The 25,110-nt window shown below is 41.4% G+C and overlaps 1 protein-coding gene across 2 annotated transcripts in view; it reads left to right on the forward strand.

Annotated features, from left to right (window-relative positions):
• IL12RB2 (interleukin 12 receptor subunit beta 2) overlaps positions 1 to 25,110 on the forward strand; it is an 86,841-nt gene that overhangs the window by 14,544 nt on the left and 47,187 nt on the right. For both annotated transcript variants that reach the window (XM_086394305.1, XM_086394307.1), the window contains exons 4-8: positions 4,789 to 4,903; positions 6,892 to 7,076; positions 8,302 to 8,444; positions 10,063 to 10,213; positions 22,099 to 22,178. In XM_086394305.1, the coding sequence (XP_086250431.1) occupies positions 4,789 to 4,903; positions 6,892 to 7,076; positions 8,302 to 8,444; positions 10,063 to 10,213; positions 22,099 to 22,178 (674 nt within the window). The remainder of the gene's footprint in view (positions 1 to 4,788; positions 4,904 to 6,891; positions 7,077 to 8,301; positions 8,445 to 10,062; positions 10,214 to 22,098; positions 22,179 to 25,110) is intronic.

Raw genomic sequence — 25,110 nt, forward strand, 5'->3', positions numbered from 1 at the left:
TCTCTCCTTTCCTCTCTTCTCTTCTCTTCACCTTTCCTCTTCTCCCCTCTCCTTTCTATCCTTCCCCTCCCCCCACCCCTTTCTCTCCTCTTTTTGGCCATTAAGACCATTTACCTGTTGCCCTTGGACTCCAAAATCAGGAAAAAGGCTTTCTGCATCTGAATCTACATGCCTTCTTGACTTACAAGAGTTTTTTCAAAGCCACAGCCTCCTAAAAAGAAGAGATGTCTCTCGACTTGTGCAGTCCAGGCTGATACACAAGGCTGAACACTTCTCCCCTCTCTGACTTAATGTAAAAAAAAAATAGTTCTTCCATCCACTTCACTCCTGACCACTGATTATCATACTGAGCAGACATTAAGAGAGAACGATCATCATACTTAGTATCTTTCCCTGGGTTTTCTAGAAAGCTGCCTGAGACAAAACTGATGTGCTAAGGCTTCAGAATGGGAGAGGAGTTGTCTGGTTCCAGGGAAGCAAGAGTAAGGGAGTGAACCAGGGAAAAAGTGGAGCAGACATGAGGTGGTTAAGTTACTGACCTGGCCACGGCATCACCAGAAGATACAGCTGGTTGCTTGGTAACTAGGGACATCCCCAGAAAGAACATATGGCAATAGAGTGACAGGTGAAAGAGAGAACTGTCTGGTTTAGGTCAAAGTTCACCCACAGAGCACCAACTTCCCCGCACTGCTAGCTTGCACTATGGGTCTCTCCACGCCGCCGCCAGGGGTAAGAACTAAGATGTCAGAGTTGGCGTCTGCAACCTGAGCCACAGTGCACAGGGTGAGCCAGCAGCACACCTTCCTGCAGCTTGCAGTCTGCAGCCGTGAAGGCCCAGCCTTGCAAGCCAGTGAACACGCAAAGGCCCTGAGCCATCCCAGGGCACGCTGTGCCTCTCTGGTTCCCGGGAAGCTCCAAACTGGCAGGTGAGAGATGTGTGGAAAGTTGGAAGAATTGCTGCTGCAGGCTGGCTGACTAAGATGCACGGACAGGGTCCCTGTCATAACGAGAGTGGTACAGAGCTCAGTGCGACTTATCAGGAAAGATAGGAGCCTCTTTGTGACCTGTAACAGCAGCTCCCAACCTTTTTGATGCCAGGGGCCAGTTTCACAGAGGACAGTTTTTCCACGACCATGGTAGGGGGCTGGTTTCAGGATGATTCAAAAACATTGCATTTACTACGCACTTTATTTCTATCATTATTACATCAGCTCTACCTCCGAGCATCAGGCATTAGATCCTGGAGACTGAGGATCCCTGATCTATAAGGACATGGTTGGTGCCAGGCAGTAATTCTTAGAGGGCCACCACAAGAATTGAGCAGAACACCAAGCGTATCTAAGCAAATCATTCGGGGTGTGGAGGCATAAACTAGGTCTCATACCCCTCTTCCAGCCCAGGGACTCCTGTTCACAGCTCTGATGGGTTATGTACACTCAGTCCTGACAGCCTGTGATGTAGTAAAAGGAGCATGGGCTTTGAATCCCAACCCAGCCACTAGCAGTGGACTCAGACAGTTTCAGTTCTCTCAGCCTCAGTTTCTCCATCTGTGTGATGAAGATACTAACACCTACCTCCTAAGATGGTTGTGGTGATTAGATGACACCTTGGATGCAAAGTGCTTAACCTAGCACCAGGTACATGCTGCTGCTGCTAAGTCACTTCAGTCGTGTCCGACTCTGCGCAACCCCATAGACGGCAGCCCATGAGGCTCCCCCATCCCTGGGATTCTCCAGGCAAGAACACTGGAGTGGGTTGCCATTTCCTTCTCCAACACATGAAAGTGAAGTTGCTCAGTTGTGTCTGACTTTTAGCGACCCCATGGACTTCAGCCTACCAGGCTCCTCTGTCCATGGGATTTTCCAGGCAAGAGTACTGGAGTGGGGTGCCATTGCCTTCTCCGACCAGGTACATAGTGATAGTGATAGTGAAGTTGCTCAGTCGTGTCCGACTCTTTGCAACCCCATGGACAGTAGCCAACCAGGCTCCTTCGTCCATGGGATTTTCCAGGCAAGAATACTGGAGTGGGTTGCCGTTTCCTTCTCCAGGGGATCTTCCCAACCCAGGGATCAAACCTGGGTCTCCCACATTGTAGGCAAACGCTTTACCATCTGAGCCGCCAGGGAAGCCAACCAGGTACATAGGAGGCACTTAAGTGATGAGCACTAGGTTTGCAGTTCCTTTGGTCTTACTCTTTTCTTCATGTATGTAGAATGCTGAATGGCTGAGCATGTTTTGCTTGAGAAGAAATAAAGTATTGGTTATAGGCAAAATGAAATTTTTTCTTAAAAACACCATTTGTCCTCACCTCCCTTATCTTCCAAACACCTGAATATTTTATCCAGGTAATTCACTGTCTTGTAGACCAACATACTATATTAGTATCAGATATTCTCAGCCCCGTGGTGGCAGGTCCAACTGTTCACAGTGCTGCAGGTGGGTTTTTTAGGGAGCCAACAATGGCCTTGGAAGTCAGTATCTTTGCAGATGTCCTTAAGGCATTCCATTCCATTTCCTATCCTTGCTCAGATGCATGAAAGTGCCACAGCCCCACTCATCCAGAGGTTGTGCATGCACCTGTGGCAACTGAGAGCATCAGGAGATCTATGGAGATCGTAAGGCACATCTGCCCCGGTGTAGCTCAGTTGGGCAGCGATGCTGGAATGTTGCTTGTGCAGCGTGCTCAGGTGATAACCACACCATTAAATGGCTGCTCTTTGAACAAGTTTAGCACTTTTGAGGTAAAGAATTGACTGGAAGCAACACCTTTTTCTGAGTATGACTAGTCATTCCAAGAAAAGACACAATGAATGTTGGTTTCACCTGGTGCAGTGAGTTTAATTCTATCTGGTGATGGACTGAGCAGCCCATTTTCTCTTTTGTGATAAGTGGTAGTCCAGAGTAACATTGCATACCCCAAGTAGACATGTCATAAAAGTGACTGGTTCTTCAGGATTGGGAATGGGTAGATGGCCTTGAAGCCTCTTCTTTCTGGCCCCGTTCTGGGCTTGTGCTGCTTTGCTGCTCAGAGCTCATCCAGATTGTTCAGTAACTAAACAACCAGGGCTCTACTTAACCTCAGAGGATTGGGCCACAACTTATTTGGACAACCTAGGAAATAAATGAAAGACAGTAGATGATACTTAGTTGTTTTCAATATATGCTTAGCTGTTGATACTTCTGAACGCTATTTTTTAAGACTTTATTTCATATAGTAAGTAGGGCTTTAAAAAATAATAAGAATACACATAACAATGCAAATAATATTTACATAATACAAATAATAATTACATGGTAAACAATTTTCACTTCAGAGGCTTTGATTTCTGACGTTTTCTTAGCTTCAGCTATTATACATTTATATTGAAGAGAATTAGGTCTGGTTTATCCTGGGACAGACAGTCTCTGCTCAAACCATGTCCCAGCCTGAAGTAGACACCTTGATTTCATGGTCCAGGGAACTCACATTTAATAAGTTGATTTGATTTTGAGTAAAAGCTATGGTCTTTAAAATGAGAGGTGCTGCAAACTTTTAGGAGTAAAGGTGAAAGTGAGACTAACTTTTTCATTATGCAAAAGTGTCAGGTATATTATCTCTATCTCATTTGGTCATCAGAAGACCCTATGAAGCACTGAGAAATGATGGTGGTTTGTACACATGTATTTACTTTCATTCCCCCTGAAATAAAGCCAAGATGCAGTAAAGAAAGTTTTCTAGAGGCACAAACCCTAAAGGACAAAAAGAATGAGAGGGGAGACACAGCAACACAGTTTTGGAAGCTGGAAAGCAGGTGGACCAGCAATCACCAGCTTGGCCTATAGCTGGCAGTGAGAAATGTCAAGATGTGACCTGATTTAATGCAGAAGCTCCCACCCTAGACAAACAGAAATTGATGATACCATGTACTGCTGTGAGTAAGAGTAGCAGTGGGGATTAAAGTTCTGTCTTTGACTATGAAGTGGCTTCATTTAAAAATACACACCTTATGATAGAAAGGGCCATGCCTACCTTGTACACTTCTGCATTTCCACACCTAATGCTGCCTGGTCCATGGAAGGTTTTCAATGTCTGTGTACATAAAGAATTAATTTATAAATATTCATTAAGTGCTTCAGGTGATGCTACAGAAATTAGATTTAGGTGGTACATCCCAGGAAGACATGACTAGGGCCAATGGATAGATGTGCCTTGGCAATAAATTTCAAGTCAATGGAGAAAGAAAGACCCTAATTTTTATAAGTTTCTAGTATTTGAATGAGCTTCATTCTAAAAACGTAAACTCATCATCACCCAGGGTATTGGAACTAGCACTGAATGTTCACTTGTCAGGGAAAATAGTAGAATATGATGGTGAAAGGCTTGAACTCAAGTCAGCCACTCCTGGGCTGGAGCCCTGATTCCATCACTTCATAGTTTTGTAATGTTGGGCAAGATACTTCATCTTTCAGTGTCCTCTTTGATAAAATGAAGATAATAATAGTATGTACTTGATGTAGCTGCTATAATGTCCAATTGAGAAAACCACTCATAAAATACTTAGTGTAGACTTGGCATATAGTAAGAGTAAGTGTTTGATCCATATCCATTATTATTACAATTGTTATTAGAACAAATTCATGCCTAGGAGGCACATTTGAATGTGATGGGATTTGAAATAGCTCCCAGCTCATCTGGGTATGGGAGACATAGGGGAAGTATTGTTATCTTGTTGGCAAATAACAATAATGTAATTGAAATATCACATGTGTGCTGATTAAAATAGGTAGTTCTATTCTTTTTTTAAAAAGTTGTTCCAGAACAGCCTCGAAACTTATCTTGTGTACAGAAGGGAGAACGTGGAACTGTGACCTGCACCTGGCACAGAGGGCGAGACACCCACCTGTACACTGCATACACTTTACAGTGAGTAAGACTGTATTTGCAGCTTTTTGATAGGTCTTCTCTTATATGACATCTAGAAGTATCTAACAGTGATAATTTTACTGAGAGGAGAAGCAGTAAACACCTCCAGATACTTAGATACTTAAAAAAAAATTCTAGTGTTCATCAGGTAAAACTGGTTCATTCATCTAAAAGTGTGAGAACTTATGTCTTAGGCCTGAGGACTGACTCAGATCTCTTCAGGGCATCCAAGGCCCACGTTATGGATACTCTGCCCTGCTGTATAGGGTTAAACTGGCTTCTCTCTAGGGTTAAACTTCTCTCTTTTGCAGTTGCGGAATCTTAGGTCATGGTTTATAAATAGACTCTTTTTTGTGGTAGCTTTCCATTAGCCCTGGAGGATTTTCTTTTTAAAGCACCTTTTAAAAGACACTTGCTCCTTGGAAGAAAAGCTATGACCAACCTATACAGTGTATGAAAAAGCAGAGACATTACTTTGCCAACAAAGGTCCACATTGTCGAAGCTATGGTTTTTCCAGTAGTCATGTAAAGATGTGAGAGTTGGACCATAAAGAAGGTGGAGCACTAAAGACTTGATGCTTTTGAATTGCGGTGCTGGAGAAGACTCTTGAGAGTCCCTTGGACAGCAAGGAGATCAAGCCAGTCAATCCTAAAGGAAATCAGTCCTGAATATTCATTGGAAGGACTGATGCTTAAGCTGAAACTCCAATACTTTGGCCACCCGATGCGAAGAGCCAACTCTCTAGAAAATACCCTGATGTTGGGAAAGATTGAGACAGAAGGAGAAGGGGGCAACAGAGGATCATATGGTTGGATGGTATCACTGACTCAATTGACATGAGTTTGAGCATACTCTGGGAGATAGTAAAGGACAGGAAAGCCTGGCATGCTTCAGTCCATCGGGGTCACAAAGAGTTGGACATGACTTAGTGACTGAACAACAGCAACAATCTGACCTGAGCGTTTACAAAAAGAGAGAGTCTGGGAAATTCTTTCCCTTGGAATTAATTCTGTAATCCCATCCAGAGATCTAGCTGTGGGGCTGTGACTAAGTGAGAAGGAGATAGGGGAAAGGAAGTGGGGCCTAGGATTCTGATCTGTACTTGGATCTGGCACTTCTGTGAAGTAAATGCCAAGGTGGCCATAGATCCTCTGGATGATTGACTCTGTTCTAAGGAGTGAACAGGTCGGCCACGATTTAGGGATTCAAGGCTTTCCTGATGATTCAGTGGATACAGAATCTGCCTACCAGTGCCGGAGACACAGTTTCGATCCCTGGTCCAGGAAGATCCCACATGTCTCAGAGCAACTAAGCCCATGTGCCACAACTATTGAGTTTGTGCTCTAGAGCCCATGAGCTGCAACTACTGAGGCCACATGCCACAGCTATGGAAGCCGCACACCCTAGAGCCTGTGCTCTGGAACAAGAGAAGCCACTGCAATGAGAAGCCTGCATACTGCAACAAAGAGTAGCCCTCGCTCACTGTAACTAGAGAAAGTCTGCATGCAGCCACAAGGACCCAGCACAAACAAAAATAAATAAAATTATTAAAAAAAAAAAAAGAATTCACCTGCAATGCAGGAGAGGCAGGTTTGATACCTGGGTCAGGAAGATCCCCTGGAGGAGGAAATGGCAACCCACTCTAGTATTCTTGCTGGGAAAATCTCATGGACAGAGGAGCCTGGCAGGCTGCAGTCCATGGAGTCACGAAAAGTCGGAGATGACTGAAGCGACTGGGCACGCATGCACGCAGTGTAGAGATCATTACTCATCCATATGAATGTCAAGCATTTCAGTTCTATCAAAAAAAAAAAAAAAAGAGGGGTGAACTGTGGTCCTATGACTGCAGAATACAATATTCCCATAGTATAACCCCTAATAAAACATGTCAAGAATTTTAGATACTTGAACATTTTGTTTCTTTGTGCTAAAAAGAGGCAATAGTACATAAATTGTCTTGCTAAACACAAGCATCTTTCATTTACAGGTTAAATGGACCAAAAAATTTAACTTGGCAAAAGCAATGTAATGATCACTATTGTGATCATTTGGACCTTGGAATCAACCTAACCCCTGAATCACTTGAATCTAGTTACACAGTCAAGGTTACTGCTATCAATAGTCTTGGGAGTGCTTCTTCATTTCCATTCTCATTCACATTGCTGGACATAGGTATGTATAATTTCACTTTTTTAGGTGTCGATCTTAGCCTGTGAACATTATTTTTAGAATCACTTGTGTGATGGTTTCAAAAGGGAGAGTGGTTCGTGGAGAGTGGCCAGTAGGCATTGACAAAGGATAGATGTGTCTTTGATGTAAGCAAAAGGATGTAGGTCTCAAACGAGAGACATGGTTGTACAAAATGGAATATGCGACATTATTGTCTGTGTTGGAGAAATAAGAGCCCACTGGTTTCAGATCCCATGAAGGCATAGGCTGCCAGTGATCCTTTCTGAGCGTGGAGAGGGTCATGTGAGGTTGTTCAAGAAGCTCAGTGTAAGCCCTTCATGGTGGAGGTGTCTTTTCAGGGTCACAGCTACTCCATTGTTCTAAGATAAGGCTGCGTGTGGGCCTGCAGGGCTGAAGCAGCCAGGTGCAAACTATAAATAAAGTGTATCAATGTACCAAATGCATCTTCCTCAGAGAACACTTACTTCACCCCTCTCATCAGCTTGGGAGCTGGAGTTAGCCAGTCCCAGCACATTTCTGAGCAGATGTAATTGGCCCAGTTGAGTCAGAGGCCAATTCCAGGCATTCCCAGGTAACACTGAGCTTCTGACCTGCCTGAAGTTCTGGCCTCACAACACGTGTCTCTTTTCTCTCTTCCCAAGGCATCTCATTGCACATATACACACTGTACAGTGTAGTAAATGATGTACGTTAGCATCTACTCTACATTTTGCTATCACACTTTTGCCTATTTTGCCTTCCTTCTCTTTACATTGACCATTCATCTCTAGTCACCTTCTTTCCCTCTTCTATTCCTCTGTTGCCGAGTCTCTTTCCTATGGCTTTTCCTACCAAGATTTTTTCTCCTTCTGATGTAATCGCCACTAGCCACACCTCTACCTTCTCAGCCGTTGAAACTCTTGGGTTTGGCACATTGGTTTTCTTTAAATCATTAAATTAAGTGAAATCCAAATTATCAGTGATGTTTATGGTAGTTTATCTGTTTAAAAATGAGGGTAGATTAAAGGGAATTACTTTAATAATTTAGAAGTCAATCCAATTTTTTCTTCCTTCTAAAAGCCAGGGACTCCTCTCGTTTGTTTCACCAAGTTGGCGGCTGTGCATTTTAGAAATGAGACTTGTTCAACTCTTTATAGCTCATGTAATTATAAGGCAATTTCCAGCTGTGGAGCCTGAATCACACTTTTTTGTTTGTCCTGGTTACCAGTGAGGCCTCTTCCTCCGTGGGACATCAGAATCAAATTTGTAAATGCTTCCGTGGACAGGTGTACCCTTCTGTGGAGAGATGAGGGACTGGTGCTACTCAATCGACTCAGATATCGGCCCATTAACAGCAGATCCTGGAATATGGTAATGGTCTCTAGAGTGAAGGGGAAACCAGGGAGAAATTCTTAGTAGCACCGCCCAGATGTCTTTTTTCATAACAGCAAAATACAGAGTTTAAGAATGTTTAGCCCAAAAGTACACATATACATGTGAGACATATCAGTCAATCATTTACACTTCTGTTTATTGAGAAGTATCTTAGGGAATTCCCTGGCAGTCCAGTGGTTAGGACTCCATACACTCACTGCCAAGGGTCCAGGTTTGATTCCTGGTGGGGAAACTAAAATCCCATAAACCATGTGTCAAAAAAAAGAAAAAAATGAAAACAAATATCCTAAAATTTGATCACCGATGCTGAAATTTTTTAAGCCATAAGCTTCTGTAAACCCACACTAATTTTCTATGATTTATTTCTAGTAAATGATTCATTTTTCCTTGTTGTTCTACTCCCTACCCCATTATTACTTCCATTATTACTTTTTAGTAATTTCTTTTAAATTATTTATATATTTAGTTGGCTGCACTGGGTTTTAGTTTCTGCATGCGGGATCTAGTTCCCTGACCAGGGATGGAACTCAGGCCCCCTGCATTGGGAGCACAGTCTTAGCCATTACACCACCAGGGAAGTCTCACGTTTTAGTAATTTTTAACCTATTGGAAAAATAAATATTAGGGAATGTTCAGAGGCTTATCTAAATTGAATATTCCAAAGATAAAACTTTACACTTTGATGTAATATTGAACATTAAATTTTTACAATAAAAATGTAGGATTATGATTCTTTCCAGTATTTTGGTAAAATATAGTGCCTATAATAATAACAAAGGATCAGTTCCACATAGGAGAATTCCATGGACTATTCCATGGGGTCACAAAGAATCGGACACGACTGAGTGACTTTTACCCTATTCAAATATTAGTCGCTTAGATTTATGTCTGACTCTTTGTGACCCTGTGGAGTGTAGCCCACCAGGCTCCTTGGTCCGTGGAATTCTCCAGGCAGTAATACTGGAGTGGGTTGCCATTCCCTTCTCCAGGGGATCTTTCTGACCAAGGGACCAAACTCAGGTGGATTTTTCACCATCTGAGCCACCAGGGAAGCCCTAGTTCCAGATATAGAAAGGTATAATAATTAAGTGTTTATATATTGTTGTTGTTGTTCAGTCATGAAGTCGTGTCCGACTCTTTGTGACCCCAAGGACTGCAGCATGCCATTTAATAATTTTCTTATATAATTAAATTCTTCTGTTTGGAGCCAGTTTTATGTCTGTGTTAAAACATTCATTGCATTCTCATTGTGGCCAAATAAAAAATAATATCTAGTTAGAAACAAACTTTTTCAAGGCCTTTTTGAAAACGAGTAGTTTTCAGTCTTTACTTGTTTTATAGCTGGTTTCTGGATCCCCTTTGGAATCTCTATAGATGGGTTGTTAGATCCACAAATTTTTTTGTCTTTGTGTTTCTAATGAGACACTATTGTTTCAGATTAACATCACATGTATTCAGTAACCCAGTCATTATATTTCTTCTCATTGAATGACAGATTTGAAAAGTAAAAAGGGTTATCTAGTTTGGTTTTCTTACCTTTATTTTAATTAATTTAGTATTAACAGGCACTTTAAAAAATCTTGTTGGTTTCAAGGTTAATGTCACAAATGCCAAAGGAAGACATGACTTGCTGGATCTGAAACCCTTTACAGAATATGAATTTCAGATTTCCTCTAAGCTACATCTTTATAAAGGTAGTTGGAGTGATTGGAGTGAATCTTTGCGAACACAAACACCAGAAGAAGGTATGTGTCTAAAAGAGGCGGGGAGCGGGGGGAGGCGGGGGAAGGAGTGGTGGATAGACAGGATGAAAGATAAGAGAGAGAGGAAGATGTAATAATTTCCTTAGAATAGACTCTAAAATACTGATACTAAATCAAAACATAGTGCATTGATTAACAAGCTCATTTTCACATCAGCTTAAGTATTGAAGCTGTCCAGGGAGATATGTTTATATTGCTTGGAAATTTTTGACATTAGTTAAGTCCTACTCCTGTTTTTCATATATTATCACATTGGTTACAAGCTTTATGCCTCTGTTTGATTTTATCTCTTACTTCTATTTCACTTACTATCTCACTCTTTCTTATTCCACAAAGCTATGACTAGTAATTAATTTCATTCCTTTATCATTAAACCTTGATGCATCTTGCCTTTTGGGTTCTATGAAAATTAATATGGCCTTTATAAGCCATACTAAAAGCTTGGGAAAAGGTAATCTCTGGAGACATAACATTTTAAAATAAAGTTTAACATTCAACAATCCTCTCTTTTCCAAATATTACAGCCCTGCACTTCTTCAAACTTTGATACTCACTGCTCACAGGAGTACCATAGATAGCCCATAGATATGAAGAGGAGGTCAAATATATTTTTCAGTCTGATGAGCTTTTTGTTTTTGGTAATTATTGGGAAGACAGTTTTATTGAAGTAAAATCAAATATTTTATTAAACCAAAAATGTTTATATGAACTTTATGCCTCTTCTAAATCTTTGGAGACATAAGAAATAGCCGTTTGAGTATTAGTTTTTGAAAGCACTCAGTTAGTGATACAATATACAACTTCATAATTTGTCTGAGAAGTTAAGTTGTATCACATTAAGCTAAAATATAAAAATAGGGAAACTCTGGGCTCATAAATTCTTGTCATTTTTACTCACACTTGATAATGACCTGTTTAGATATGTATGAAAGATTTTTATTTTTATTTTTTCAAGTGTTTATCTGTTGAATTAAAAACCCATCAAGGCAGAATGGTAATTTTCTCATATCCTATAAAATGAACCACTACCATAACAACGAATGCAGCAACTTGTTGTGTTTATGAACTTGTGGATGGTTATGAATTGAACCAAGGAAGCTGGCTTATTCAGAGTAGTTGCAAGCATTCACAAAGAGAGAAACCCATACTCTGAAATACGCCACGTTGACCAAGCTCTGCTGACTTCCTCTCTATCTGAATCTCCCTTTTCTGTGTTTGATCTTTCTGTGGGTTATTGTAAGATCTCTTTTCTCTTACTCTAAGCTTCATGGTTTTCACCTCTTACCACTGTTTCTGTCATCAGTTTCTGTATGAAACACTAACTGATGTAAACCTAAAAGGTGTGAAATTTTTTTGACACTTCTTCCTTTTAACCCTTGGGATGTGTATGCAAATGTAACTTGGCATTTAAAAAAAAATACTAGTAAGCTTTTTTTTTTTTTAATTACTGTCTAAAACTGAGCAATGTTATTATGATAGAGCTCTTTCTTTGCAGTCTTGGCTACTCAAAACAGCACAATATGTTATCTCTTAGTGGTTTGGGTGCAGTTATTTATAGCATGTCAGCAGTGAATGAAGGCATTATTCACTCCATATGCCCCTTCCCTTGTCATTAAATTAAACTCTTGTCACAGTCCTCCATGAAGAACACTTTAAAAATGACCACTAAGTAAGGGGTGGAAGGAAACAGATCACATTCCTATGCTTAGGAAGACAGTCCATCAATCAGTATACGTCAAATGTGGGCCTGACTGGGAAACGAGCAGTCATATTTTGCTTCTAGTGGGAAAACAGTCTTGAGTTTGGGTTGCATAGTGTCTTCACATGCCTGAGAAAATGCCCAAGTACTGGGGTACAGTGCTTCCTCATCATTTTGAGCACCCAGGAGGAGACTCCAAAATAAAGGTGAATGAACCATTCCTTAGAGCTATATTAACAATTAAGTCTTTCTGCCTATTAATTCTTCATCATTTTTCAGTGTTATTTGTATGTTTGGTCTTGGTAAACTTGACCGTGGACAGTTAATAAAGGAAGTTTTAAATGCTCATACTAGTGCCAGAGGAGGAGTCCTCCTCCATCATGGTGATGGCATAGGTAATTGGTGAGAGATCCCCAAAGAGAGGAAAAAACATAGCTGCAGCCACCCATCTTCCCATTGAGAAGCTAGACAATCGTTCATTCACTTGTGATTTTAAACAATTGCTAGGATAGGTTGCTGCTGCTGCTGCTGCTAAGTCGCTTCAGTCATGTCCGACTCTGTGTGGCTCCATAGATGGCAGCCCACCAGGCTCCTCCATCCCTGGGATTCTCCAGGCAAGAATACTGGAGTGGGTTGCCATTGCCTTCTCCATAGGATAGGTTAGGTGTGAACAATTAAATACTAGAGGTTATTTTACCATCTGTTAGTAAGCAAGATGTTAAGTCTAGCTTAAGAGTTAGCAAATATTTTCTATAAAGGTCCAAAGCTGAAAATAATAAATATTTTCAGCTTTGCAGACCTATGATCTTTGTCACAACTATTAAAATTTGCTGTTATCACATGCAAGCAGCCATTGACAGTCTAGAAATACATAGACAAAACTGTATCCAAAATTTTACTTTTGCACACTGAAACTTGAATTTTATAAAATTTTTATGTCACTAAAAAGGATTCTTCTTTTGATTGGTTGTCAACCATCTAAAAATGTGAAAGCTATTATCATTAGTTCACTGGCTATATTGAAACACAGAATAGGGAACCAGTCAGATTTGGCCCATGGGCCATAGTTTGCTGATTCCTAAATTAGCTAAACTTGAAAATATCATGCTTGTATCTTTTTGCCTAAGACTTGAGGAAATGAGAATGAATGGTTATTTACCTACTAAAGGGGCTTAGCGACAAAAATTTTCATTAGAGGGAAAATGTTACGTTTGAGATCCAATGAGTGTCCCTACCCTCTTTTCTTCTTCTTGTGGCCTCTCCTAAGCTCAACACCTACCCTGGAAGAAGTAAATGCCTAAGCTTAATTGTTTGACAAGATGGTAATCACTCCAATGGGAAGAAATGCTTTTCATGAAACCCTCCAAAAGAAGCCAGTGGGGAGTAAAAAACACTTCTCTGGATGGCCTGTAAGGAATGTATATATGCCAGGAACTATGCCAGGTACTCAGATGCAATGATAACCAGTCAGATCCTCAGATTCAGGGACTTACAGTCTATCTTGGAACATCAGGGAAAATTCCTGGAAGAGATGGCACCAAGAATAAGCTGCAAAGCCCAAAGGGAATCTTATGGCCTTCTACCATCTGGAGTATGCGGTCTCCAAGGTACTGCAGTAGAAGGGAAGAGCTATTACCTCCTAGAAGTACTTGCTTCTCTTGAGTTCTGTGAAATCTCTTCTACCCTGTTGGTTTTTCTTCTACCCTGTTGGCCCATTCTTCCTAGTCTTTTATGCTGGCCATCTTTCTCTTCTTAATCTCAATATACAGGGCTTTGTATTGGGTCTCTTTCTTTTCCCAGCTGACCTCATTCAATCTCATGGCTCTAAAACTAGATAGGTAGGTAAAGAGAAAGAAAGAATATAGTTTCTGTTCTGGAGTCTCTCCAGAACTTCAGATTTGTACTCCAATCACCTATTCTACATCTTCACTTAGATATCAACAGATACACTAAACCTCACATAGCCAAAAAAATTGTTTTTTCTCCAATGCAAAATGCTTTCAGAATGCCTCTGTTTCAGTCTTCCTTTCGTGGTTAATGACTCTACCATCTTCCTAGTTATTCAAGTCAAAAAATGGAGAAATTATCCTTAAATTCTCCTTTTCTCCCATTCCCTTACACCAGCATTGAGTCTCCTAAACATATTCAAAATCTATTCATTGCTTCCACTGCTACTCTGGCTATCCTAGTTTAAGCTACTTTCTCATTAGAAAACATAATAACAAAATGAACACTTACAAACTCATCATTCAAGTTAAATGCTGTAAAATTACTGATGTATTCTTACCCTGTCACACTTCCCCACAGGTAGCCACTACCCTGGATTGTGTGTTTATGTCATCATCACACTTTTCTCATAGTTTTCAGAAATGTATATACTTCTAAACAGTGATTAGTGTCACTTGTTTTAAGCTTGATCAAAATTATATGCAGTATATAATCTTTTGCAACTCACTTTTTTTCCCCATCAGGACTCTAACATGATGCCTCCATTGATTTTAGGATAGAGGAAACATCCTTGCTTCTGTTAAGAAATAGGCTCTTCACTTGTGATCTGGATGTTGAAAGATTATCTTTCTTAAAAAGAAAAAAATAGATGGTGGAGTATTCAGCTATGTCAGATGTTCCCAGTAAATCCACTGAAGTGAGAATAGAGAAGTAATCATCAGATTTGACAAAGCAGCATCAATTTCTGACCAGGAACAGCATAAGTAGAGTTGTGGGGCATTGAATGAGAGTGAATGTGAGGTGAGGAAATAAAGACAGTGACGATTCACAACTCTTCAAGAAGTTCTGTGAAGGGGAGCAGAGATGTTGGGCAGTAGCTGGAGTAGGATGTAGCATTAAGAAATTCCTTAATTTTTTTTAGGATCAGAGATAATACAGTATATTTACAAGGTGATTTTAGGACCCAGCAGAAAAAGAGAGATTAATGATACAGGAAATAGGATAATAGTGGGAGAGATATACTTGATGAAGCAAGAGGATGGGACCTAAAACTCAAGGGGTTGGCCTATGATGGAAGTAGGGAATGCTTCATTCACAGTAAAGTCAGTAGAAGTGATGTGTTAGGGAACTGATGGGGAAGTTTGAAAGTTTTCATGGTGGAAATATTAGGGAATCCCTGTCTGATCACTTCCTTTTGCTCAGTGAAGTGTGAGGCAAAGACATGAGGTGAGAGAATCAGATCATTTGAAGTGAGCAGGTAGAGGGACTTACAGCATCAGCCATTGGGAAGAAGCAACCCCTGAGGATGATAAGCCACCAAAAATAGTGACAGAAAGGAGTGAAAAGAGAGAGTGAACAAAGTGTTGAAATCATCAAAGAGGAGGAAGGGTGGGGGAGTGTGTAGGGCTTCCCATGGAGACATAGCAGGTGGTAACGTATGAAGGCAAGAGTCTACCACTGAGAAACTTGTTTAATCATGTAGGTGTTTGTGAATCTGTGAATCTATTTGAGTTATTTGAAACTAGATTTTAGAGAAGTGTATCACAGTCCAAAGAGTGGACATTGAGGAACCAAGGTGGTGGATGACTTACTTAGCTCTGTCTTTCCCTGCTTGGAGCATGGCTTGGACCAAAATATTCTCATGGGTTCAATTTAGTCCACTACCTGAAATCTCTCAAGGTACTCCTTTTTCATATTCACTTTGTGTTAAATTCTCTATTTTTACTGTTCTTAGAGATCTTTCTACTCTACCCCTGTTGCTGCTAAGTCGCTTCAGTCGTGTCCAACTCTGTGTGACCCCATAGACGGCAGCCCACCAGGCTCCCCGGTCCCTGGGATTCTCCAGGCAAGAACACTGGAGTGGGTTGCCATTTCCTTCTCCAATGCATGAAAGTGAAAAGTGAAAGTGAAGTCGCTCAGTCATGTCCGACTCTATCGACCCCATGGATTGCAGCCTACTAGGCTCCTCCGTCCATGGGATTTTCCAGGCAAAAGTACTGGAGTGGTGCGTGCTAATCCCTCCCTCGGTGGAGGGATTGCTGTCTACTTGCAATTCAGTTTCTCTCATCCACACCATTGCACTTGCCTTGGCTTCCAAGATGAATGCTAATCTCAGAAGCAGCACATGGCTTAGCCCTGATTTACTTACCACACGTCCTGTTTCATTGAATCCTCAAATCTTGGGATTCCCTTGTAACTCAGTCAGTAAAGAATCTGCCTGCAATGCCGGAGACCCGGGTTTGATTCCTGGGTGGGAAAGATCCCCTGGAGAAGGAAATGGCAGCCCATTCCAGTATTCTTGCCCGAAGAATCCCATGGACAGAGGAGCCTGGCAGGCTACAGTCCATGCGGTCACAAGAGTCAGACGTGACTTAATGACTAAACTGCCACCACCAGAGTTGAAAGAACCCTTTGAGGGCAGTTAGGCTGATCTTCTGCTTAATTTAGGATATCTTCCTTTTTTATATTGGTGATTCCTTCCTCTTTAACCCAGTTTTTTTCCTTCACATGGATAGTACATTCGTCTCAGGAGAAATGACTTCCATTGCTCAATATTCATACTTTTTATCATTTGTATTCATCCTTTTTGTGTGTGTCACTTGGGACATATGGCCTTTGTCTTTCCTTTTCTCACCTGCCTATGATACTTTTATCTGACTTTTTGATAACACTGAGGTTAGGACTCCCAAGTGATTTTGACAGTTGAATGTCAAAGATTCTCTATAATGTTAGCCCTTATATTGCTTTACATAGCAGTAGTTTGACATTTCTAGTCATGAATTTTTACACTTTGAAACCCATACAGATTTGACTAATGATTTCTCTCCCATAGAGGCTTACACTACAGGTTGGCACCGTTAAAATTTCAGCTTCACTTGCAATTTATCTTTTGAAGAAACTATGACTCTTGAATTTGATTCTTAGCTCTGTAATAATCTGGTAGGTTGTAGAGGCAATGAGTGGCAATGAGAGGTGAGTGTTCCCTTGAAATTTCTCACCTATATGTAATTAACTGAAGACATGTAGCACCATGGAACGTGTCATCTGGCCTAGACACTGAGCACACCATAGTTTCCAAATCCTGATTATGTGGTCAATGTCTGGATCATCTAGTTTGTGGCGTGTTCAGATCTTTGCTCAACACGGTGAATGCTAACAGATGAGCAGGGTCTTTGGAGACAGCAAAACTTGGGCCCAGCTCTCAGCTTTGCCATTACCATCTCTGCAGTTTTTGTAAATCATTTGACTTTTGTCAGCCTCCTTGTCCTCAGCTGCAAAACAGGTCTACTCATATGCTCCCTCTGCATTGTGTGAGGATTAAGTGAGAGCATGGATATATAGTATCCAAAGATTATTTGGCACATGGTAGTCGGACACGACTGAGCGACTTCACTTTCACTTTTCACTTTTATGCACTGGAGAAGGAAATGGCAACCCACTCCAGTGTTCTTGCCTGGAGAATCCCAGGGACGGGGGAGCCTGGTGGGCTGCCGTCTATGGGGTCACACAGAGTTGGACATGACTGAAGTGACTTAGCAGCAGCAGCAGCAGCAGAAGGTGGTCAGTAAATGCCAGGCCCCCTTCCTTTCTGTTGCCTGTGCTTTTTTCCTTTTTACATATGGACTAGCAGAAAAAAAAGTTCTGAGCTTGATTCCTGGGTCCCTGTAATCCTGAAGGATAGAGAGCACTTTCAGAATGTCTTCTGTACACATTTCTTACTGTTAGGTCCTCACTGCAAGGGTGAATACTATCACTGGTCAGAAGAGAAGGGGAAGAAATGAATGTTTAGAAGTTAAAAGAGATGAAGGTGAGAGAGGCAGGAAGAGGAAGTGACAAAGGAAAAGACTAGAACATGAAAGAGGCACACCCAATGGAAGACCTAAGTTTTACAGAGACGTTGTAAGCCTTAGCAGAGCCAGGCAACTGCATGATGCAGAGCAAAGATCATAGACCAAACAGAGCTGTGTTCAAAGCCTGGCTTCCCCACTAATTAGTTCTGGAACTTTGATCAAGTTCCTTAACTTCTTTGAACTTCAGTTTTCAGGTGAAGAAAACAACAGCAGCTAAATTGACTGAGTGCTTAACATGTGTAAGCACTCTTACGTTCATTTAAATTCTCACAATAGCCCCATCTGATGTGTAGAATTATGATCCTCATTTGACAGATGAGGAACCTGGCTTAAGGACAAATTAGCATTGTTCCAGAGAAGGCAATGGCATCCCACTCCAGTACTCTTGCATGGAAAACACCATGGACGGAAGAGCCTGGTAGGCTGCAGTCCATGGGGTCGCTAAGAGTCAGACACGACTGAGCGACTTCACTTTCACTTTCCACTTTCATGCATTGGAGAAGGAAATGGCAACCCACTCCAGTGTTCTTGCCTGGAGAATCCCAGGGGCGGGAGAGCCTGGTGGGCTGACGTCTATGGGGTCACACAGAGTCGTACACGACCGAAATGACTTAGCAGCAGTAGCAGCAGCAGCATTTTTCAGGATCACAGAGCCTGGATTTGCCCATAGAGGGCCTGGCTCTGGAGCTCACACTTTAACCACTGCACCAAAGCTAGTATGTCATGCGGCTGAGGAGGACATGAGATGTCACTGAATGGGCCCACATGGGGCCTGCCCATGGTATGTCCTGGGACATGTGCCCCCTCTCTGTCCTTCTTTCTCTTCTCCCTTTCCTGCCTGCTTGTCTTCTGCCATCCAGGTGGGACTTAGCTTTCTGGGAATTTCTAGCTGGTTAAATGGAACTTGCTGCTCTAGAAGGAACCCCAAGGTAGATTCACCCTAATATACTCTGAGGGTCACTGTTACGCAAGTTAGGTTGGCACAATTGAAGCCTGTTTTCAGGGATTGCTTCCATTGATTCCACCCCTGGCTGTAAATCAAAACAAAACTGATAGTGGGAGAAATAAAACTATTTCAGTTCAGTTCAGTTCAGTTCAGTCGATCAGTCGTGTCTGACTCTTTGTGACTCCATGAATTGCAGCACTCCAGGCCTCCCTGTCCATCACCAACTCCTGGAGTTCACTCAAACTCATGTCCATCGAGTCGGTGATGCCATCCAGACATCTCATCCTCTGTCGTCCCCTTCTCCTCCTGCCCCCAATCCCTCCCAGAATCAGAGTCTTTTCCAATGAGTCAACTCTTCTCATGAGGTGGCCAAAGTACTGGAGTTTCAGCTTTAGCATCATTCCTTCCAAAGAACACCCGGGGCTGATCTCCTTCAGAATGGACTGGTTGGATCTCCTTGCAGTCCAAGGGACTCTCAAGAGTCTTCTCCAACACCACAGTTCAAAAGCATCAATTCTTTGGCGCTCAGCCTTCTTCACAGTCCTACTCTCACATCCATACATGATCACTGGAAAAACCATAGCCTTGACTAGACGGACCTTTGTTGGCAAAGTAATGTCTCTGCTTTTGAATATGCTATCTAGGTTGGTCATAACTTTTCTTCCAAGGAGTAAGTGTCTTTTAATTTCATGGCTGCAATCACCATCTGCAGTGATTTCGGAGCCCAGAAAAATAAAGTCTGACACTGTTTCCACTGTTTCCCCATCTATTTCCCATGAAGTGATGGGACCAGATGCCTTGATCCTAGTTTTCTGAATGTTGAGCTTTAAGCCAACTTTTTCACTCTCCTCCTTCACTTTAATCAAGAGGCTTTTGAGTTCCTCTTCACTTTCTGTCATAAGGGTGGTGTCATCTGCATATCTGAGGTTATTGATATTTCTCCCGGCAATCTTGATTCCAGCTTATACTTCTTCTAGCCCAGCATTTCTCATGATGTACTCTGCATATAAGTTAAATAAACAGGGTGACAATATACAGCCTTGACATACTCCTTTCCTATTTGGAACCAGTCTGTTGTTCCATGTCCAGTTCTAACTGTTGCTTCCTGACCTGCATACAGGTTTCTCAAGAGGCAGGTCAGGTGGTCTGGTATTCCCATCTCTTTCAGAATGTCCCACAGTTTATTGTGATCCACAAAGTCAAAGGCTTTGGCATAGTCAATAAAGCAGAAATAGATGTTCTTTTGGAACTCTCTTCCCTTTTCGATCATCCAGCGGATGTTGGCAATTTGATCTCTGGTTCCTCTACCTTTTCTAAAACCAGCTTGAACATCTGGAAGTTCACAGTTCACGTATTGCTGAAGCCTGGCTTGGAGAATTTTGAGCATTACTTTACTAGTGTGTGCGATGAGTGCAATTGTGCGGTAGTTTGAGCATTCTTTGGCATTGCCTTTCTTTGGGATTGGGATGAAAATTTACCTTTTCCAGTCCTGTGGCCACGGCTGAGTTTTCCAAATTTGCTGACATATTGAGTGCAGCACTTTCACAGCATTATCTTTTGGGATTTGAAATAGCTCAACTGGAATTCCATCACCTCCACTAGCTTTGTTCATAGTGATGCTTTCTAAGGCCAACTTGACTTCACATTGCAGGATGTCTGGCTCTAGGTGAGTGATCACACCATCGTGATTATCTTGGTCATGAAGATCTTTTTTGTACAGTTCTTCTGTGTATTCTTGCCACCTCTTCTTAATATCTTCTGCTTCTGTTAGGTCCATACCATTTCTGTCCTTTATTGAGCCCATCTTTGCATGAAGTGTTCCCTTGGTATCTCTAATTTTCTTCAAGAGATCTCTGGTCTTTCCCATTCTGTTGTTTTCCTCTATTTCTTTGCATTGATCACTGAGGAAGGCTTTCTTATCTTTCCTTGCTATTCTTTGGAACTCTGCATTCAGATGCTTATATCTTTCCTTTTCTCCTTTGCTTTTTGCTTCTCTTCTTTTCACAGCTATTTGTAAGGCCTCCTCACACAGCCATTTTGCTTTTTTGCATTTCTTTTCCATGGGGATGGCCTTGATCACTGTCTCCTGTACAATGTCATGAACCTCCGTCCATAGTCCATCAGGCACTCTATCTATCAGATCTAGGCCCTTAAATCTATTTCTCACTTCCACTGTATAATCATAAGGGATTTGATTTAGGTCATACCTGAATGGTCTAGTGGTTTTCCCTACTTTCTTCAATTTAAGTCTGAATTTGGCAATAAGGAGTTCATGATCTGAGTCACAGTGAAAACTATTTCATGCATTGATAATACACATACACACTTAGACATAGGAGTTGATTATTCAGTTTCTTTTCAAAAAATATGTTCAGTTGACTTTCTCAAATTAAATCAGGTCATATTTGACCATTGTTTTATGGATTGGTGGTTATTTCTTTTACTAGTTCAGCCTGTGTTTCAGCATCAAGTAGATGAGATTGTCTGGTTTGTTCATTTGCTTATTCATCATTTAACAAAGAGTAACTGGGAGCCTGTTACATTCTAAGCACTGCACTGGGTATGAGGAATGCTAAGATGAATGAGGGAGAAGGCAATGGCACCCCGCTCCAGTACTGTTGCCTGGAAAATCCCATGGATGGAGGAGCCTGGTAGGCTGAAGTCCATGGGGTCGCTAAGAGTCAGACATGACTGAGTGACTTCACTTTCACTTTCCACTTTCATGCATTTGAGAAGGAAATGGCAACCCACTCCAGTGTTCTTGCCTGGAGAAGCTTGGTAGGTTGCAGTCCATGGGGTCGCACAGAGTCGGACACGACTGAAGCGACTTAGCAGCAGCAGCAAGATGAATGAGACAGACTTCCTTACAAATAGATTATTGTCTAATGGTCATAAAACCAAATAATTATACTCCAACATAAATTCAGGAATGGAGATGAACACAAAGTTCAGCCTTTGTGTTTGTAATTTACAGGATTGAAAAATGTTTTCCTCATGATTTATGTCTGTTTTTCTGTTGAGAATTTTTTATGCATTCCAACAAAAAAGAATTAACCATGTATACTTTCTTTGAGTTATTTTACTAATACATGTTTAAGGGTAAGTTAAGAATGTAATGTCCCCTTGTCATTTTTAAAAGTTTGTTTTTAAGGTGGTTATTTAGTCACACAGTCATGTTTGACTCTTTGTGACCCCATGGACTACAGCACTTTGTTTTTTATGACTTCTGTGGTCAAGCATGTTCATTATTTAACAAAAGGAAAAGGGAAATACTGGGACACAAAGAAAATTGAAATTATCCTATAATTCTACTCTCTTAGAATAGTTTAATCAATAACCAATTGACTTTTAAAGTTTTTACGTTGTGTATTTGTATATATGTATATATACATGAAGCTGTGGATTTTTTTCCCCTTCAAAACAGAGCCTATTGGGATGTTAAATGTCTGGTACATGAGACAGCACATTGACTACAATAGACAACAGATTTCTCTTTTCTGGAAGGTAAGTTTGCAGTGTCCACTTAAAATTCAGGAGAACTATATATTTAGTTTTTTTAATTGAGATATAATTGACATATGAAGAGAATTACATATTTGAACGGTAAGTTTCAAGGCCGAAGAACTTGTTCTATAGTTGCTTTGAAATGAGGCTTCAGAGACTGTGTTGGAACTCATTTTCTCAGCCAGATCTTCACGATGGTTGACTTTATGTCATTTACTTTTCCAACACAAGGGTGAGGACTCTTGACTTCCTGCCTCCACGCAATCATATCTTTCCCTCATCCACTTCCAGTCAGATCAAGGTCTCTTCCCTTCCCAAATTGTGCCCATCCTCTGACCCCATTCCCCACACCTTCTCTTCTGATTCTGTTCTCCTCTCTGCCATTCCTCCCACCCAACAGATACAATATGCCCTGCAGTGACCACCTCACTTTTTCATTTTAGGGGAGGGTAAAGCTGTGGATATAGATATTTAGGAATATGTTTTCTATGGTCATTGAAAAGTGAGTGGGTGGAAAGTAAGCGCCTCTACCTCAGGAATACTAATAATAGTAGAACATAAGAGAAATAGGAATAGAAAACAGCCTTTCTTCAGGAATAGTAGTAAAACAGTGGTAAACAGAACAACCTTCCAGCAAACAATGAGGCCTAATGTTATGACAGAATGTAAAAGTTTCACAAAGTGCTGAAAGCTGGCAGTATCATTTCACTTAACCCTTACAAAAACCCTAAGAGATACATACTAGTATCCCCACTAACACATGAAAAAAACTGAGAGCCCAAAAAAGGAGGTTTTTCACAAAGTCAACCACCTACTAAGTGCAGGGCTGGGACTAAAACCCCATCCAGAGCTCTTTCTGCTATAGTATGACTCATTTTGCCCCCCAAAATATATATATTGTTTGAATTGAGCTACTGATTGGCATGTTTATAAGAAGAGGTTTTATTTCTCAAAACCTATGTCTTTTTTACAACATGTCTTCCAGTTAAGGGTAAATAAACAGTTTTGGAATTATGCAGCTGACAAGCACGAAACTAGAAGTCAGAGTAATAAAGTCCTCTGATGGGGTTAGCATGATAGATTTTGATAATCACGGTCTTCTTCAATTTTAAGAAATGAGCTCTTTCTCCCTCTTTCCCTTTCTCTCTCTCACACATAGAATCTCTGGTATAAAAGGAGACTACTGTAAATAGCTTGGTGAGTCATTATCAAGTTCTTCACTTTGAAACTAAAACTGCAGCTTAAAATTTATCTTAAAAAATGAATTTTTAATAGCAAGATTATTCTTAAAGCAAGGCATTTAGAGCAACCGCAATTTGTAAATAGTATAGAAGAACCTAGCTCAATTCCTGGCTGTTGGTTTTCATTTTCACAAGTAAGCAACTGGTTAAAGTGCAAATTCTTCATCCCGTAAAGATCCCTCCTCCAAAAATGTCCTTTACAGTTATCTGAAAATATGCTGTTCTGGTCCCATTTCATTCCTCTCAACTCTGGGGTTTCTCTTGGTAGAATGAGGGTAATGATCAAAGTACCTGCAGAATTCAAGGTTGGGGGTGGAGGCACAAGTAAAGGAGAAGGTGTAAACCCAGAAAAATCACTGGGGCTGCCAAGGTAAATTAGATGGTACCGCAACATTTTTCTCATAACAGTGTAAGCAACATACCCAGTGCTAGACCTGTGTTTCTTTCTGTCACAAAGAGCATTTAGAACAGGCGTAAGCAGGACACCCTGAAACCAGCCTCGGAGCAAAGTCAAAATAACGATTTGTTAGCAAACAGGTAATGTTTAGCAAACTTCCATATGCAGATTCCTCTCTGCTGCTCATCTTAATTTTGTCCCTGTTTCTTACAAAGCTTTAGGTTCTAAAATGAAGTCTTGAAATTCAAAAGGACTTCAAAACTCTTCTGGTCCACCCTATCTCTCATGAACATTGCTCCTAGTCCAGCCGGGACAGACAGATGTCTCTGCTAGGACCTTCTGGGACAGGAAGAACTGCTCTGGAGACAGCCCACCTTGATGGCATCTCTTGTCTATAAGTTCAGTTCAGTTCAGTTCAGTCGCTCAGTTGTGTCCAACTCTTTGTGACCCCATGAATCGCAGCAAAAGGTTTTCTTCTGTGGAGCCAAAATTGTGTGCCCAAGAAGGATCTTTTGGACCGGAACGGATTTGAATAAGAAACCAAAAATGTAAAAACTAGAAGCTTCTACAACCTTATGCTAGATGGTGGTCATGAAAGGGCACCTTCAAAACCTTCGGCAATTGTCCACCCTGAAAAAGGAGAGTTGGAGCCAGCCTTTTGTTTTACAGGGTTGTTACAGGACTTAGTACCTGGTCCTTCCCAGGTGGCGCTAGTGGTAAAGAACCCTCCTGCCAATGCAGGAAACATAAGAGATTTGGGTTCTGACCCCTGGGTTGGGAAGATTCCCCTGGAGAAGGAAATGGCAACCCATTCCAGTTTTCTTGCCTGGAGAGTTCCAGGGACAGAGGAGCCTAGCAGGCTACAGCGCATAGGGTCACACAGAATCAGACACAACTGAAGTGACTTAGCACATGCACACACAGGACTTAGTCTTTTTCTGTTGAATCCTGGATTTCTTCAATGGCCCTACACAGGAAGTGGCAATTAAATCCTGCCCAGAGTTACTGAGATGAGTGGTTCTGCTCTGAGCTCCAGAACCACGAATCCCAGACCTCTAGAGCCAAAGGGCATTTAAGCAGCATGCAGTTACAGCAATCATTTTACAAACACAGAAACTGCAGTCTGGGGAGGGGAAGCTATTTCTCACAAGGATTTCTGTAATGTGGTGCCTGCTGCTGGGAGCCCTTCCTGAGTGGAATACTGCCCTTCTGTTTGGAAACACTCCCATTCCTCCGACTGGGGATTCCTCTTGCCGCCCTCAGGCAGGACTGGGAGCTGACAGGGCAGTGCTGT

Source organism: Bos grunniens, chromosome 3, assembly GCF_055505025.1.
Source record: "Bos grunniens cultivar Pamir isolate PY7600 chromosome 3, Bosgru_T2T1.0, whole genome shotgun sequence".
Classification (NCBI taxonomy): Eukaryota; Metazoa; Chordata; class Mammalia; order Artiodactyla; family Bovidae; genus Bos; species Bos grunniens.